The 15,581-nt window shown below is 35.4% G+C and overlaps 1 protein-coding gene across 2 annotated transcripts in view; it reads left to right on the plus strand.

Moving 5' to 3' along the window:
- LOC149557198 (short-chain dehydrogenase/reductase 1-like) overlaps window positions 1–14,388 on the plus strand; it is a 39,004-nt gene extending 24,616 nt beyond the window's left edge. For both annotated transcript variants that reach the window (XM_089831917.1, XM_089831916.1), the window contains exons 3-5: window positions 13,138–13,218; window positions 13,366–13,530; window positions 13,732–14,388. In XM_089831917.1, the coding sequence (XP_089688043.1) occupies window positions 13,138–13,218; window positions 13,366–13,530; window positions 13,732–14,160 (675 nt within the window). In that variant the 3' untranslated portion in view covers window positions 14,161–14,388. The remainder of the gene's footprint in view (window positions 1–13,137; window positions 13,219–13,365; window positions 13,531–13,731) is intronic.
- The last annotated feature ends 1,193 nt before the right edge of the window (window positions 14,389–15,581 follow it).

Genomic DNA, 15,581 nt, shown 5'->3' on the forward strand with positions numbered 1-15,581 from the left:
ACTACAAACCTCTTGGTTAAGTAGTATAAAATGGGGTCAAGGGAGGCATTTGGAGAATAGAACAGAATAGAGAACAACAAGAGTTGTAGAAGCATTTGCAGGTGTTAGCAAAGTTTGCAGTGATAGCAAATAGTCTTGCAGTGTTAGCAAGAGCACAATGCTAGCGTTGGGGATAGCAGTCGGGAATATCAATAGGAGAAATTAGGAGGTTGTCTGAATTCTGCCAGTGAGAGGCAAGGAATTTTGTATTTCTTGATTTGTTGAAGTTAATATATTTTCCATCTATAGAACTGGTTTCCCCTTAGGGTTTTCTCCAGTGATGATTTGTCCAAAAACATTGTGTTCTTTGTGTTTTGAATTTCTTTCCGTATTTTATTGGTGAAGTTGCAGTTGTGTTATTTTTCGATATTAGCTGGGAATTTATTTTCAGTAGTTTAATAGTCATTTATGATAGGAGATTAATAATCAATGACTGCAATAGTGTTAATTTTCACACATCGTGTGAATTTACTTTTTGTAGGGCGCTTGACACCAATACCATCTTTGGATTTACTCTGCTTTTCCCCTCATACTTGTATAGGAATTGACTATCTTCTAAAAAATTGCAACACTTCATAATCGTAGTCCTTTTGAAAAGTCAAAAACCTTCATAATTACAATCACTTCAAAAAGTTACAACCCTTCATAATTACAACCTTTTCAAAAAAGTTACAACCCTTCATAATCATAATCCATTAGAAAATCACAACCCTTCATAATTAAAATCCATTTGAAATGTCACAACCTTTCATAATTACAACCCTTTCCAAAAGTCACAATCCTTCATATTACAACATTATTCTCTTTTTCCCAATGGCTCCTACTCCCGCTTCTACTCGTGCTGCTCAGGTCGGGTTTCAAATTTTGGTTTCTCCCATCCATTGTCCTTTGGTTGCTGCTAGGGGTGATGTTCATTCTCCGGCTGCGGTTGTGGATGCTCTTCGTCCCCCTGCGGTGGCTCAGTTCGTTGTGGATGCTAATCCAGTTGCTTCTATTTTTACGGCTCACCGTTCTCCTGATGCTAAGTTTCGGATTGCTATGGGGCGATTTGCAATTTCTTATGCAGAGGTAGCTGCTTTTGAGGTAGGTATTGGGGGTCATGCTATGAAGTTGGGGCTTTGTTCGGTTGCCCGTATCTCTGTAAGTAACCTACTTGTGCTTTATTTAGATTCAAAAATTGTTGATGAGATCTCTACATATGAGGCCGATTTCTCTTATACAGCTGGTATTTTTCATTTTAGGGGTTTCTAGCCATCTCTTTCGGATCTGCATGCTTGGATTTCCAAATATTGGAACCTATCATCTTGGATTTAGTTCAAACTTGCCCTATGGCAAGGGGTTTTTATTGTGAAATTTGCAAATGTTGAAGATAGAAATTCCATCATGTGTCGTGGTTTCTCTTCGGTGGAGAGGTTCCCCTTGATGGCCAAACCTTGGTATAAGGATTTTGATCCGACTTCTAAATCCTTTAATAAGATTACTCTTTGTGTAAGGTTGCCAAATCTTCCACTTCACTTTTGGCTGGATTCAGTCCTAGAGACTGTGGGGGAGGCCTTGGGGGACTTCTTGTTGGTTGATTCAGGGTCTTCCAATGTGTTCAGGATGACGTATGCTTGCATTCTTGTGGAGATTAATGTCTCTAAGGGGTTCCCTGAAAAGATCAAGCTGGCCTCTCCAAATGGTTCTTGGTTTCAGGTTCTTGATTATGAAGGAATTACCTTCGGATGCAGGAAATGTCATAAGTCTAGCCATCTCGCTGCACGATGCTCCTCTAAAAAGGTTAGATTGAAGAAATCACCTTCCTGGTGTTTGGGGATTTCAGATGATCACTACACGGTTCAAAAAGTATGCATAGATGTAGATGGGCTAGATATCTCTTCTCAGAATGATCTTTCTTTGGTGGAGGATTTTGTTGCTGTCTCTGATGATTCAAATGTTGCCCCTATGACAGTGACTCAGAATGTTGTTGATGTCCCTTCTTCTGTTGTTGAAATTGCTGATTCAAATGTTGTCCCTTTGGTGGCTCTTATTTTGATTGGTGTTGTTGTCCCTTTTTTTGCTACTATTCAGAACATTGTTGGTGTTGTTGCTTCAGTTCTTTTATCTCCTACTGTGAGGATGTTGGGGGGTGGTTGTGGGGCTGATTGCCTTGATTGGGAGAAGGCTGTTGGGAAGGTGGAGGATGGATGGACATCAGTAAAAGGAAAAAAGGTCAAGTCCTCCATTCCTTCATTTGATATGTATTTACATTCTCAAAAGATGAGACCAAAATGTAAATCTTGAAGGTCTGTTTTGAACGAGGTTTTAGGGCCTTTCAAAACTCATTGCTCGCATGCTCTTTTAGAGGTTGTTTCGTTTTGTCAAGCTCTCTTGGCCTTCTATGGCATGTTGTTTGTTTGTTGATTGTTAAGGTTCAAGACTTAATGTCTGTTTCTTTTGTAATCTGTTGGGTTCTAGGCACTTGTTAAAACCTGTTTTACTTAATCAAAAACATTTTCAAAGAATCACATCCTTTCATCATTGTTGCCCTTTTGAAAAGTCACTTCTTTATTATCTTCATTCCTTTCCTCTTTTATTAATCCTTCTGTAACCCCCCTTCTTTAGAACTTTCCTCCCTCTTTGTGCGAAGAGGCATATACAATGAGAGCAAGAAATCACAACACCAAAATATGCCAAAAAAAATTGTGTGTAAGGAAAAAAGATTTGATGGGAGTTATAAACAAATTTTAATTTTAAAAATCAATTTAAAATAGAAAATGTTGTTTGACATTCACAAAAATTAAAAAACAAGAATAAAAATATATAATGCCATTTGGCATTCATAAAAAAGTTAAAAACAAAATTAAAAAAATATGTAATGTCATTTGACAATCATTATTATTAACAAATGGAAATAGAAAATAAATTTGATGGGAGTTACAAACAAATTTATTTTTAAAAAATCAATTTAAAATAACAAATGTTATTTGTTATTCACAAAAACTTTAAAAACCAAATCAAAATATGTAATGCCATTTGACAATCATAATTATTAGCAAATATAAATAGAAAATAAATTTGATAGAGTTACAAATGATTTTTTTTTTTTTAAATTTAAAATAGCAAAAGCCATTTAACATTCTTAAAAACTTTTTTTTTTAAATTAAAAAATTAAAATATGTAATGCCATTTAGCAATCATAATTATTACCAAATAGAAATAGAAAATACATTGATAAATGACATATTTAAAATATTAAACTGAAAAGTCAAATTAAAATTACAAATATCATTGACATTTAACAAATACAAACTCAAATTTCCTCTATGGGTTCGATTGTTGAATCTTCCCCATCACCTGTGGTTGAATTCAATCCTGGAGGCTATGGAGGAGGCCCTTGGGGACTTTTTGTTGGTTGATTCGGAGTCTTCCAATGTGTATAGGACGACATATGCTCACATTTTTGTGGAAATTGATGTCTCCAAGGGGCTCCCTAAGATGATTATGTTGGCCTCTCCTTCTAGTTCTTGGCTTCAACTTCTTGATTATGAAGGAATTCCCTTCAAATGTAGGAAATGTCATAAGACCGGCCATCTCACTGTGCAATGCTACTCTGAAAAGGTTACATTGAAGCAATCACCTTCTTGGTGGTTGGGGGTTTCAGATAATCACTACACAGTTCAGAAAGTATCCTCTATTGCGGATGGGTTGGAATGCTCTTCTCACATAGATCTTTCTTTGATGGAAGATTATGTTGTTGTTTCTGAAGATTCAATTGTTGTCCCTATTGCAGTGTAGCAGGATGATGTTGTTGTCCCCTCTTCTATTGTTGGAACTGTTGGTCTGAATGTTGTCCCTTCGACAAATCAATTTTAGCATGATGTTGTTTCCCCTTCTTCTGAAGCCGTCCAAAACATTGTTGCTGGTGCGGTTTTAGATGTTTTATCTCCTACTACGAGGGGGTTGGGGGTTTGTTGTGGGGCTGATTGCCCAGATTGGTAGAAGGTTGTTGAGAATGTGGAGGATGGATGGACATCAATAAAATGGAAAAAAGTTAAGTCCTCCAACCTTTCGATTGATATGTCTTTACAATCTCAAAAGACGGGACCAAAATGAAAATCTTGATGGTCTATAATGAATAAGGTTTCGGGTCCTTTCAAAACCTGGTGCTCACCTACTTTTGTAAAGGCTATTCCTTTTAGTCAGACTCTCCTGACCTTTAATGGCCTATTATTTTTTTGGTTTCTTTCGATTTAGGACTTACTATATGTATCTTTTGTAATCCGTTGGGTTTCAAACACCCATTACAACCTCTTTTACTTAATCAAAATTAAATACAAACTGAAATAAAATTTTCAAATGACATTGTCAAACATAAAATAGATAAAAACTAATATCTATGCAAAGTGGCATTTTTTCTTTTTTTCAAATTTTTTATAATTTATTTATTTTAGATTCTAGAAATTAGAGAAAAATACAAAGTCACAAGAATGTATATAGGTAGATTTAATAATATATACTTTTAAGATTTAATTATTCCAAGAGATTATGATTATAACTAAATGATTATTTTAACTTAAAAATGATTAATTAAAAATATATTAGTCTAAAAAGAATAATAGAAAAAAGAAAATATATACTTCCTATTTTTCTAAACTAGCAATTGTGTGCTTGCTTTTGTACATGTAACGATGAGCCAATAGGAGTTTTAATTTTTATGAAAGTGTTTGTTTTGTATAGTGCCAAAAATAGACTTGAATACTTATAAAAACAACTTAACCCAACATGAAACTTTGCAAGGAAGCCTAAAAATCTGCAAAATAATTAATTATATAGAAGAAGAAGGTTTAACCTCTAAAGATTCACTTATTTATTAGTCTTATAAGGTTATTTATATACACTGCGAAAACTTCATATTATTGCCAAAATAAACAAATCTGTTTTATTCACAATGGGGATAGTAGAAGATTGAAAACATTGTCAAAACTTTATAGAAATACTCAAAATCAAAAAGCTCTAGTTTGAAGTGCCAAAATTGGAATTCCATTTAAGTGAAAAAAAAAAATGTAAGAGAATAAAACTTTAAATATTCTATTTTGGTGTAAATAAATTAAAATAACATTACAAACAACGTAAAGTAAATTCAACATTATTGCAAAAATAAATTTAATTTAGTTATTTTCATGCATAAATCTAAAAGTTACAAAATCTAAAGTAAGTTAAATTATCTTAACAATATGTGTTGCAATATGAAAGTATAAGAAAAAATAGTTTAAAAATAATATCAATTATAATTTCAACATTTATATTATTATTTCTTTAAAAAATGTGTAACGTATTAAATTTTTACTGATGAATATTGTGCTCCAAGACATTCTATTAAAAAAATCATATACCTAATGGCAAAATGCATGGGGTTTAGGGTTTAGCCATGCAGAAGGTTTTGGTAGGAGGGATTTGCACCAAGAAAATAACAGGCATTTTTGAACTCATCAAAGCCTTTCTTACACAACTCGGTGGAGAAACAGATGGCTCTTTTTGGGGAAGAAAAAAAGGGATTCCCTTTTCTCAATGGAGAGGTTTTAAGGATAGAATGAAGGTGTCCCAACCTGCAGAGAGGTTTAGAGACCAAAATGGGTATGGGAGGGTTACAAATCAATGCCTTCCCTCCCACATAGTACAAATATTTGCCTCTACAAATCTAGGAGGTAGAGTGGATTTTGACACAATAGCCTAAAAGTTTTGGAGACTAAAAGTGGTTGAGAATTAAAAAAAAAAGAGTATAGAGGAACCAAAGGAAGTGAGATGCATAGTTGATAGTTTGAAAGTGGACTTAAATTATGGTGAGAATCAATAAGTTTTTTTTATGGATTTTAAATAGCAAACCTTACTCTCTACAAGGGAAAGATTTTTATATGAAACTGTAGGAGCCCAACTTCAATCCCACAAAGGAAGCCATTAAATCTTTTCCAATATGGATTAGATTAAGAAGTCTCCCTCAAGAATATTGGAATGAGGAATGCTATCAGTTGATAGGAAATCAACTTGGAACCTTTGTTAAAGCTCTTGAGATGGTTGATAGTGTGTGTTTGCAGAGGTTTCCTCACATTTGTATAATGTGAAATGATTGTCGTCCTTTGCTAGAGATGGTGGAGTTGCATTCAATGGAAGGAGTGTGGAGACAAGCTTTGTCTATAGCGGAGGACCTGCAAGTTTGTGTGGATTTCCTAAGTGAGGACCATGATTCAGATGAGGGTGTTCTTGGGGGAAGACTAAAGGAGGAGGTAGATAAACTCCTTAATCAAGCTATGGTGTTGTTTGATTCTTCTTCACTGCAAAAAGAGGAGTGCCAGAAAAAACCAGCTCAAGTGGTTGTATGAGAATGTGAAATGGTCTTGAGAGAAAAGGTGAACCACTTATAGGAAGGTTGGCTTGGAGAATGGTTGGTAGAAGGTAGTTTGGAGAAGGTGCATTTGCATCCAAGATGGGTAGTGTGGAAGGAAGGCCTGGGTGCAAAGGAAAGTCAAATGGGGGAACATGATAGTAAATATGGTGTTGGGCTTGGGCACTCCATAGAAGGGTCAAGATCCGAAAAATAAACAAGAATGGGAGGCTAATTTGTTAAGAAGAATGGAGAAACCAGAGAAAGACTCATGGTGTTGCTGAGAAAAGTTTGAGGTTGGAAATTTGATGCAAAAGAATAATAGTGTTGGGTTGGAGGAAACTAGGGTGAAAGATATTGAAATCTCGCCTATAAGAAACCTAGAAGACTCCTTTAATTTAAAAGAAAGCCCCAACGAGGATTCTGATGCTGATGACCTGGAAGAGGAAGTGAGGGAACATTCAGTGGATGCTTATTTAGAAGCATTACATCTATAACATATAATTTGTGATATAATGATAATAATATGTGCTGAGTTTAATTTTTAATCACTCATTAACACAACCTAGTTGATAGGGATGCATAAGGGAAGGAGTAATTCAATTACTTTGGGACAAAGGGGTCCTAATAAATGTGAGAACCATGAGGGAGCCTCAAGTTAATTATTTTCGTACTTAAGTAACAACAATTGTACCATTCAAGTTGGGGATAATGATTATGATGCAGGAGCATCCTGGGTGTAAGAGCAATCTTGCACACTCAAAAATACTTTTATTTTCAACCTTTTCTATTTTAATAAGGACTAGTAGACAGGGGGTTACTATTTCTGGAAACTTGCTATTTTTAGTAAGATTTTCATACGAGCTCAGAATGTTCTCATTTTCTACATGAAGGTTCATTTTAGAATTATAAGACTACCATAAAAATATCATTGCTCTAGCTTAAGTATCAGAGAAGTTATTGTGGATTTTCGGTAGAAATTTTTGGAGAAAAATATTTGAACTCAGTTTTGAAGGCCTTAGAGGTGCCATATGAGGTCTGAAAACTTGACGAAAGAGCGTTTGTGCAATTTGGAGCCTATAGATTAGGAGCTGACATTTTCGAAAGTGGTTATAATAGCCAATTAGAGCAATGATTCAAGAGTTATGGCCTTCCAAAGTTGGGCTACTTGAAATTCCTAAAATAAATGTCAATATGTATCTGGCCAACTCTTTATGTATTGTTAGGGTCTGTCGACCCTAGATAATAATTTTGAATGTCTAGAAACTTCTCGGATGGCATAAAATTGCCTTTTAAAGAAAAACCCAAACATTGTCTAGGACAACTCTAGGTGGTAGTTCGCAACTTAGTCTTGCAGATTACTGCAATGAAGGCGCCCATGTGGGTTAGCATATTGTACTTGTGAATTCTGTAATTCTATATTTGCGGCGATAATAACAAGTCCATATTTTGTCGTCGCATTTGTTGTTGCTTCTTTGTTTCTGTTATGGGTTTATGGTATTAAAGGGAGCACCCTTCATCAAGTTGTATCAGAGCTAGAGTTCTTGAGTATGTGGACAGATCGCCAATTGTGAGGTAGTTCGCACCAGGGCCGTGATTTGGGCTAAGTGTATAGACAAATCGCTGATTGTGAGGCAATTTGCACTAGGGTTTTAGTGAAAGTGTGAAAATGCCTCCATGAAGAGAGCATGGCGTAAGAGCTATAGGTGTTACACTTGAGGGTTTTAGAGCCCTCCTAGAGTTCTTGAGTATGTGGACAGATCGCCAATTGTGAGGTAGTTCGCACCAGGGCCGCGATTTGGGCTAAGTGTATAGACAAATCGCTGATTGTGAGGCAATTTGCACTAGGGTTTTAGTGAAAGTGTGAAAATGCCTCCACGAAGAGAGCATGGCGTAAGAGCTATAGGTGTTACAGTTGAGGGTTTTAGAGCCCTCCAAAGACAAATGTAAGAATTGGAAGAACAAATGCGCATAGGAATAAATATTGTCATAAGAGATGAAAGCAAGGATGAGGACGAAGAAGAAGAAAGTGTCAAAGCAGAGACAATTCTAAACCCAGAGGAAGAGAGACTTTTTAAGGCCATCTCCAAGATTGGAAAATGACCTAAGTTTGAGGTTCCCACATTTTCGAGAAATCTTAATGCAGAGGAGCTAATTTATTGGATCACTATACTGGAGGAGTACTTTGAGTATGAAGATATTGAGCACCCTGATAGGTTCAAGTTTGTGAAGGAAAAACTAAAGAGACATGCAAAGATCTGGTGGCAGGAGGTTTGGTTGGAGCGAAATAGAAAGGGAAAGGACAGATTGGATGATAGCTAAACTAAAGCAACAATTCATTCTTGTGGATTATGAGCTTGATCTATTGAAGAAAATGTAAGGGTTCAAGCAAGTGGGAAAATCTATTCAAGATTATACCGAAGAGTTCTACCGAGTTCTCATTAGAACTGGTCATGCAGAATTTGATAAGGGGAAAGCGGCTCATTATCTTAATGGGTTAAGGCCAAGTATTCAGGATGAGTAGAGTCTGGTTCAAATGAACAATATTGAGGAGGCATACCAGTTTACCCTAAGAGTTGAGGAGAAACTGAGTAAGAAGTTTGACAATAAGAATAGTGGAAGAGTTCGAAGATCTGGTGGACGATCTTATGGAGGTTGTAATGATGATCAGAAGAATTAGGATGAGGCTGGAGGTAGTAGTCAAAAGCAAAGGGAAACCAATTCCAATCATTTCCATGATTAGAACAATAGAGATCAGAGAGGAAGAGACAGAGGACACGGATCTGGAAGAGGAGGTTTTTCATGGGAATTGTTTTCATTGTGGAGAAGAAGGGCATGGAGCATTTGAATGTTCCCAGCATCAAGGAAGGACAAATCGAAGAACAGAAGACCAGGCCAGTGTTGAACATGTTGATGAAGATGTCAAATCATCACATTTTGAAGATGTTGAAAGAGAAGTCCTAGTTAACAGGAGGGTCCCGCTGAGTGGAAAGAATGAAACTGATCAAAGAAGGAGCTTGTTTTACACAAGGTGCAAATGTGAAGATAAGTGTTGTGATGTGATCATTGATGGTGGAAGTACTAACACTCTGGTGTCAGAAATGATGGTCACAAAGTTGAAACTGAAGAGAAAGAAACACCTGCATCCATACTGTATTTCTTGGGTGCAAGATGACCGCAAGGTCATGGTCAATGAGCAGTGCTCAGTAAAGCTCAAGACTGGAAACTACTAGGATGAGATACTATGTGCTATCATACCTATGGACATATGTCATATGTTGTTGGGTAGGTCGCAACAGTTTGATAGGCATATTGTACACGATGGGCGAGCAAATACCTACATTGACCAAGGATGGAGTGAAGCATAAGTTGAGGTTGTTGAAAGATAAAAAAGAAAAGGTATGTGTGCTACCAGGATATGTTTTGTTCATGGAAAAGAGTTTCTCGAAAGTATAAAGCGTAAGCATATGTGTTATGCTATAATTCCAAAAGATAGTAAAAAAGTAGTGGAGGTACCTACAGAAGTTGTAGATATGTTGGGAGAATTTAATGATATTGTGTCAGATAATGTACCTGATGGATTGCCCCCAATGATGAAGACCAGTCTCTAGATGAATTTGATTCCAAGGGCCAATTTGCCTAACAAGGTAGCGCACAGATTGACACCCGCAGAAAGTGAAGAGTTGGACATACAAGTTCATGAGTTGTTGCAGAAGGGGTTGATTCAAGAGAGTCTGAGTCCATGTGTTGTACCAATTGTATTATCACCAAAGAAGAATAGAGAATGGAGGATGTGCATAGATTCTCACACTATCAACAAGATCACCATCAAGTACAAATCTTCATTGCCAACGATGGATGATATTATGGATTGTTTGAGTGGAGTTGAGTATTTCACAAACATAGATATGAAGAATGGGTACCATCAAATTTGTATCAGAGAAGGTGATGAATGGAAGACTACTTTTAACACAAGCAAAGCACTGTACAAGTGGTTAGTCATGCCTTTTGGGCTAACCAATGCACCGAGCACTTTCATGCGGCTCATGAATGAGGTACTAAAGGAGTTTCTAGGTAAGTTTCTCATTGTTTACCTGAATGAGATTTTGATCTTTAGTAAGACATTGGAGGAGCATTTGATCCATATTCACAAGGTGTTTGATGAGGGAAGAAAAGTTGTTGATAAACCTAAAGAAGTGCAATTTTGTAAAGGAGTTGGTGTATTTGGGATTTGTAGTCTCACCATAAGGTCTAAAAATGGACCTAGAGAAAGGGAAGGCTATCCTTGAATGACCTACTGCAAAGAGTGTGATAGAGGTAAGATCTTTTCATGGACTAGCTAGTTTTTACAAAAAGTTCATAAGAGGTTTTAGCAGTATTTGTGGACCCTTGACTGGAACAATGAGAGAGAGGAAAGAACTTAAGTGGACAGTAGGAGCAAATAAGAGTTTTAATATGTTGAAACAGAAAGTTATCGAGGAGCCTATTTTAACACTTCCAGATTTTAACAAGGTGTTTCAAGTAGATTGTGATACTGGTGATACTGCAATAGGAGCTATTGTGAGCCAAGAAGGTAGACCTATCGCTTATTTTAGTGAGAAGTTGAATGATGCAAAAAAAAAAACATTGTTTATGATCAGGAATTTTATGCATTGAAGAAGTGGAGAACTATCTTCTTCCTAGGGAGTTTTTTTTGTATACTGATCATCAAGCTTTGCAATATTTGAATAGTCAAGGAAAATTAAACCAAAGACATTTGAAGTGGGTTGAGTTTTTGTAGAGTTATACATTTATTTTGAAACACAAGATTGGGAAGTCTAAAAGAGTTGCAGATGCTCTTAGCAGAAGACAACTTTTGTTGACAGAAATGCAGATAGAGGTGGTTGGATTCAAGGAACTCGGTACTTTGTATCCAGATGATCTTGATTTTGGTGAAGCTTGAGAAGCTTGTACAAAACATGTTACACTTGATAGGACGAAATGGTTGGATTTCATGATCCAGCATAGTATGTTGTTCAAAGGAAGCCAGTTGTGCATTCCCAGAAGTTCAATGAGAGAGAATCTTATCAATGAGAAGCATTGTGGAGGATTGGTTGGACATTTTGGTAGAGATTAAACCTTAGCTTTGTTGTTGATATCATTTCATGATAGTGAGGATCTCTCACTGGGTCAAAGTTGTTGTGACCCCTTTTTTAGGAGAGAATAAAAAATGCATAGATGTTGGCCTCATGCCTCTTGGTGGTGTGTTTGGATCAAGCCCTTTTTGTCTCAAGGGAATATTTGGTGGAAGGCTTTTTTTGGACATTTGTTTAGTTCCTTCAATGGCCTTATGGTCTCTGATTTGTTTTATGTTATTGGGTGCATTGGCGTAATGGTTGTGTTCAGTGTTGTAGAGGATTATGATTTTCCCTTTAGTGTTTTCCAACACTTAGTGGGGCTTGGATATTTTTACAGTTCTTTGCTTCTCCTTAATGGGAAGTCGAAGATGGCATCTACTCCAATTTTTGAGGTTGGGTCTCTTTGCCTCGTGTAGCTAGGTTGTGATTGAGGTTGTTGCCAATACCAATATTTCTTTAGTCTAGCTATTATTAGCTAGTATAGGCAACATTTTAGTTTCTTCTGGCAACTAGTCGATCGCTAATAATTTTGGGCTCATTTTGATCTTTAGTTAGTTTTGGTTGAAATTTGTAGATGAATTTGAGGTTATGGTTTAATCCCTATTGTGGTGGAATATTTTTGACTAGCTATGGTAAGGTCTTGACATACTCGATTTTTTTTCTTCTTTCATGGTTCTTATGGAGATGGGGATTTGTTTCATGAAGCATACTAATAACTTTAGGTGGTTGTCTCCTTTATATGATTGCTTGTGCATGTGATGGATTTGTGGTTGGTTTTATAATTTTCTATTCTAATCCTATCGGGGTGGACTCCTTATCTATTGTTGTGAAATGGAGTGTTGCAAATGGGGGGTGGTTCTTTGATCAAAGGGTATTATTTGTTACTACAAGGTGACTTATGGTTACCATTTTGTTACTCATTTGTAAAGATTGAGGAGGCTTTCAAAATCTATTTGTTATTCTATCATATTTGTTTTGTTATTGGTTATCTATTGTTAATGGTCTCATTTGTACTCTATTCTATAAGTGGTCATTCATGGCCCTTTATTTTATAAAAGGCATTTTCAAGAAAAGTGGGTAAATATATTAAAGTTTGTACTTTGTGGCCTTGAAATGTAATAACTAGCACCTATTTTAGTGTGATGTTGATTTCTTAACATCCCTTGGGTTGTGGTTGTGTAGGGTAAACTCCCTTATTTTATTTGTATATTAATATCAAAGTAAGGGCTTTTACAAAATAGGCATATATAAAATTTGTGGAACATTCATTCTCTTCAACCTAATTAATGTGAAAATAGAGTTGTGAAACTCAAGGGCATCTCTATGCAAGTTATCTTCACTTGCTTGTTTAGTCTAATGTAGAAATCGATCTAGTCACTAGGGTTTCGTGTAATATGGAGACACATTGTTGGAGATGCTTATTTTTAAAACTTTTTGTGTTTTGGGTGTATCTAAACATATAGGTTTCTCTTATTTTCTACTTAATGTGATTGGAAACTTTTCTATAAATATTAGACTCAATATGTTTGTAATTTAGTTTTCTTAAAGATGTTATCATGTACTATAAATTGTATTTGATTGACAAAATAAGCTAGCTAAAATTATTGTGTTGAATCATAGATTAACAATGCTGCTTTGGGTGGAACAAAGATTGACATGGAATATTTGAAGGCTCATCGATTATCTCGTCTACAAGCACTTGTATGTTATATTGATTCTAAAATCCTTATTTATTTTAAAGTTTTGAGATATGTGTTGATTTTATTTTATAGAAAAATGATGACAATATCAATATAAGAAATTTTAGTTTCATTATTTAATACCCTATTTTCCTTGATGATTGATCAGAGTGATAATTCTATAATAGAGCCTTTTATTGTCGACTATGAGACAGCCAATGAATGCATTGAAACTAACTACTTTGGTGTAAAGAGGGCTATAAAAATTTTGCTTCCTTTACTTCCATCAAAATCAAGAATCATTAATGTCTCATCTATCCATGGCGCTCTTGAGGTAATTTTTATACATTTATATTTCTATTTAATTACAACTATCATGGATCCTTTGTTAATGTTCACATTTTTTAAAGATAATTTCTTGTACTGTAAAAGTGGATCCTCAATGAGAAAAAATACTTCATTAGTGATGACACAAGAATTAGCAAAGACACTATTTAAGACTGATTTTATTTTCTATTGTTGTGTGATGGCATAGAACTTGGAAGATGATGTTTTGAAGGAGCAACTCTTTAGAATCGAAACTTTGACTGAAGAATATATTGATAGTTTTACAAACCAATATCTCCAAGATGTAAAGAATGGTGATTACCCCAATATTAATAGTAAATGGCCTAAGAAATATGCAACTTATAAAGTATCAAAAATTGCATTGAATACATATTCTAGACTTCTAGCACATAAGTTATTATGTGAAAATGAAAAGAAGATTATATATGTTAATTGTGTGCACCCAGGGTATATAAAGACAGATATGACATTCAATGAAAGAGGAGAATCCCCTGCAATAGGGGCTGCAAATATAGTAAAAGTGGCCTTGCTTCCTCATTCTCATTGTCCAACTGGCCAGATTTTCATGGAAGGGGAGATTGGGAATTTTATTACAAAATGTATTCCTCCTACATAATAAATTCTAGAACTTTTTTTTGAGTTCTACAACTAATATCTATCTATAATTTGAAGGCTACAAATACAGTGAAAGATGCCTTAGTTCCTCATTCTCATTGCCCAACAGATCAAATCTTCATGGAAGGGAGATTGGGAATTTTCTACAAAGTGTATTCCTCCTTTGACATGATAAAATTTAGAACTTTTTTTCAAGTTCTATGATTGATATCTATTTATAATTTGTTTAGTTTACTATTTCATTGCATTGAATATTATTTTTTGTTTAATACGTATAATTAGATCGTCATTTAATTTTAGATTTTTTTAGTAATATTTTGATTATAACATTGATTAAGAATAAAATTATTTGTAATATGTTTTGCAGCAAATCTATTGTTTTAAAATAAAAGTGTTTTTTCATACAAGTTTAGACAAGTTTTGATTCTATAAGCACAAGAAAGATATATAACAAAACAACCATCAAGTTTAAACAAATTTATTTTAAAATAGTTGAAAATTTAATTATTTACAATAAAAGTTATATTACATTTAAAATTTGCTTTAGATTTTTAACCACATTATTATTTACTTTCAATGTAATTTTATTTAGGTGTTTACATTATTAAAAAAATATTGAAATTTGAGTCAAAGAATTTGATGATTTAACTAAAAATGTAAAGAAAGAGTACAAAGCACTTGGTTTAATTACAAATGTCAAAATAAAATATGAATCAAATGGAAATAAACAAAAATTGTCTCTTAGCAGGCCTCCTTGCATGTTTAATAGCTCCCCTAAAGCAAGCCATCACCAAGAGCAACTCTAGCTCTTTGGTGTTTGGAACTACTTGCCTCCATGTCCCCTCTTAATCCCACATTGGCCTTATAACAGGCCTCCTTGCATGTTTAACAGTTCCCTTGAAGTGAGCCATCACCAAGAGCAGCTCTAGCTCTTTGGTGTTTGGAACTACTTGCTTTCCCGTCCCCTCTTAATCCCACATTGGCCTTGTAATAGGCCTCCTTGTGTGTTTAACAGCTCCCCTGAAGCGAGCCATCACCAAGAGCGGCTCTAACTCTTTGGTGTTTGGAACTACTTGCCTCCCTATCCCCTCTTAATCCCACATTGGCCTCGTAATAGGCCTCCTTGCGTGATTAACAGCTCCCTTGAAGCCAACCATCACCACGAGCGGCTCTAGCTCTTTGGTGTTTGGAACTACTTGCCTCCCTATCCCCTCTTAATCTTGCATTGGCCTCATAATGGGCCTCCTTGTGTGTTTAACAACTCCCTTGAAGCAAGCCATCACCAAGAGTGGCTCTAACACTTTGGTGTTTAGAACTACTTGCCTCTCTGTTCCCTCTTGTCTATCTATCTTTCTAAAGACAAGGAGAAGGTAGAACCAGAAGAGAAGGCAAAATTTACTGTCCTGAAATCAAATGACCCTA

Source organism: Cupressus sempervirens, chromosome 5 (assembly GCF_028749045.1).
Source record: "Cupressus sempervirens isolate cs-2001-9-10 chromosome 5, ASM2874904v1, whole genome shotgun sequence".
NCBI lineage: Eukaryota > Viridiplantae > Streptophyta > Pinopsida > Cupressales > Cupressaceae > Cupressus > Cupressus sempervirens.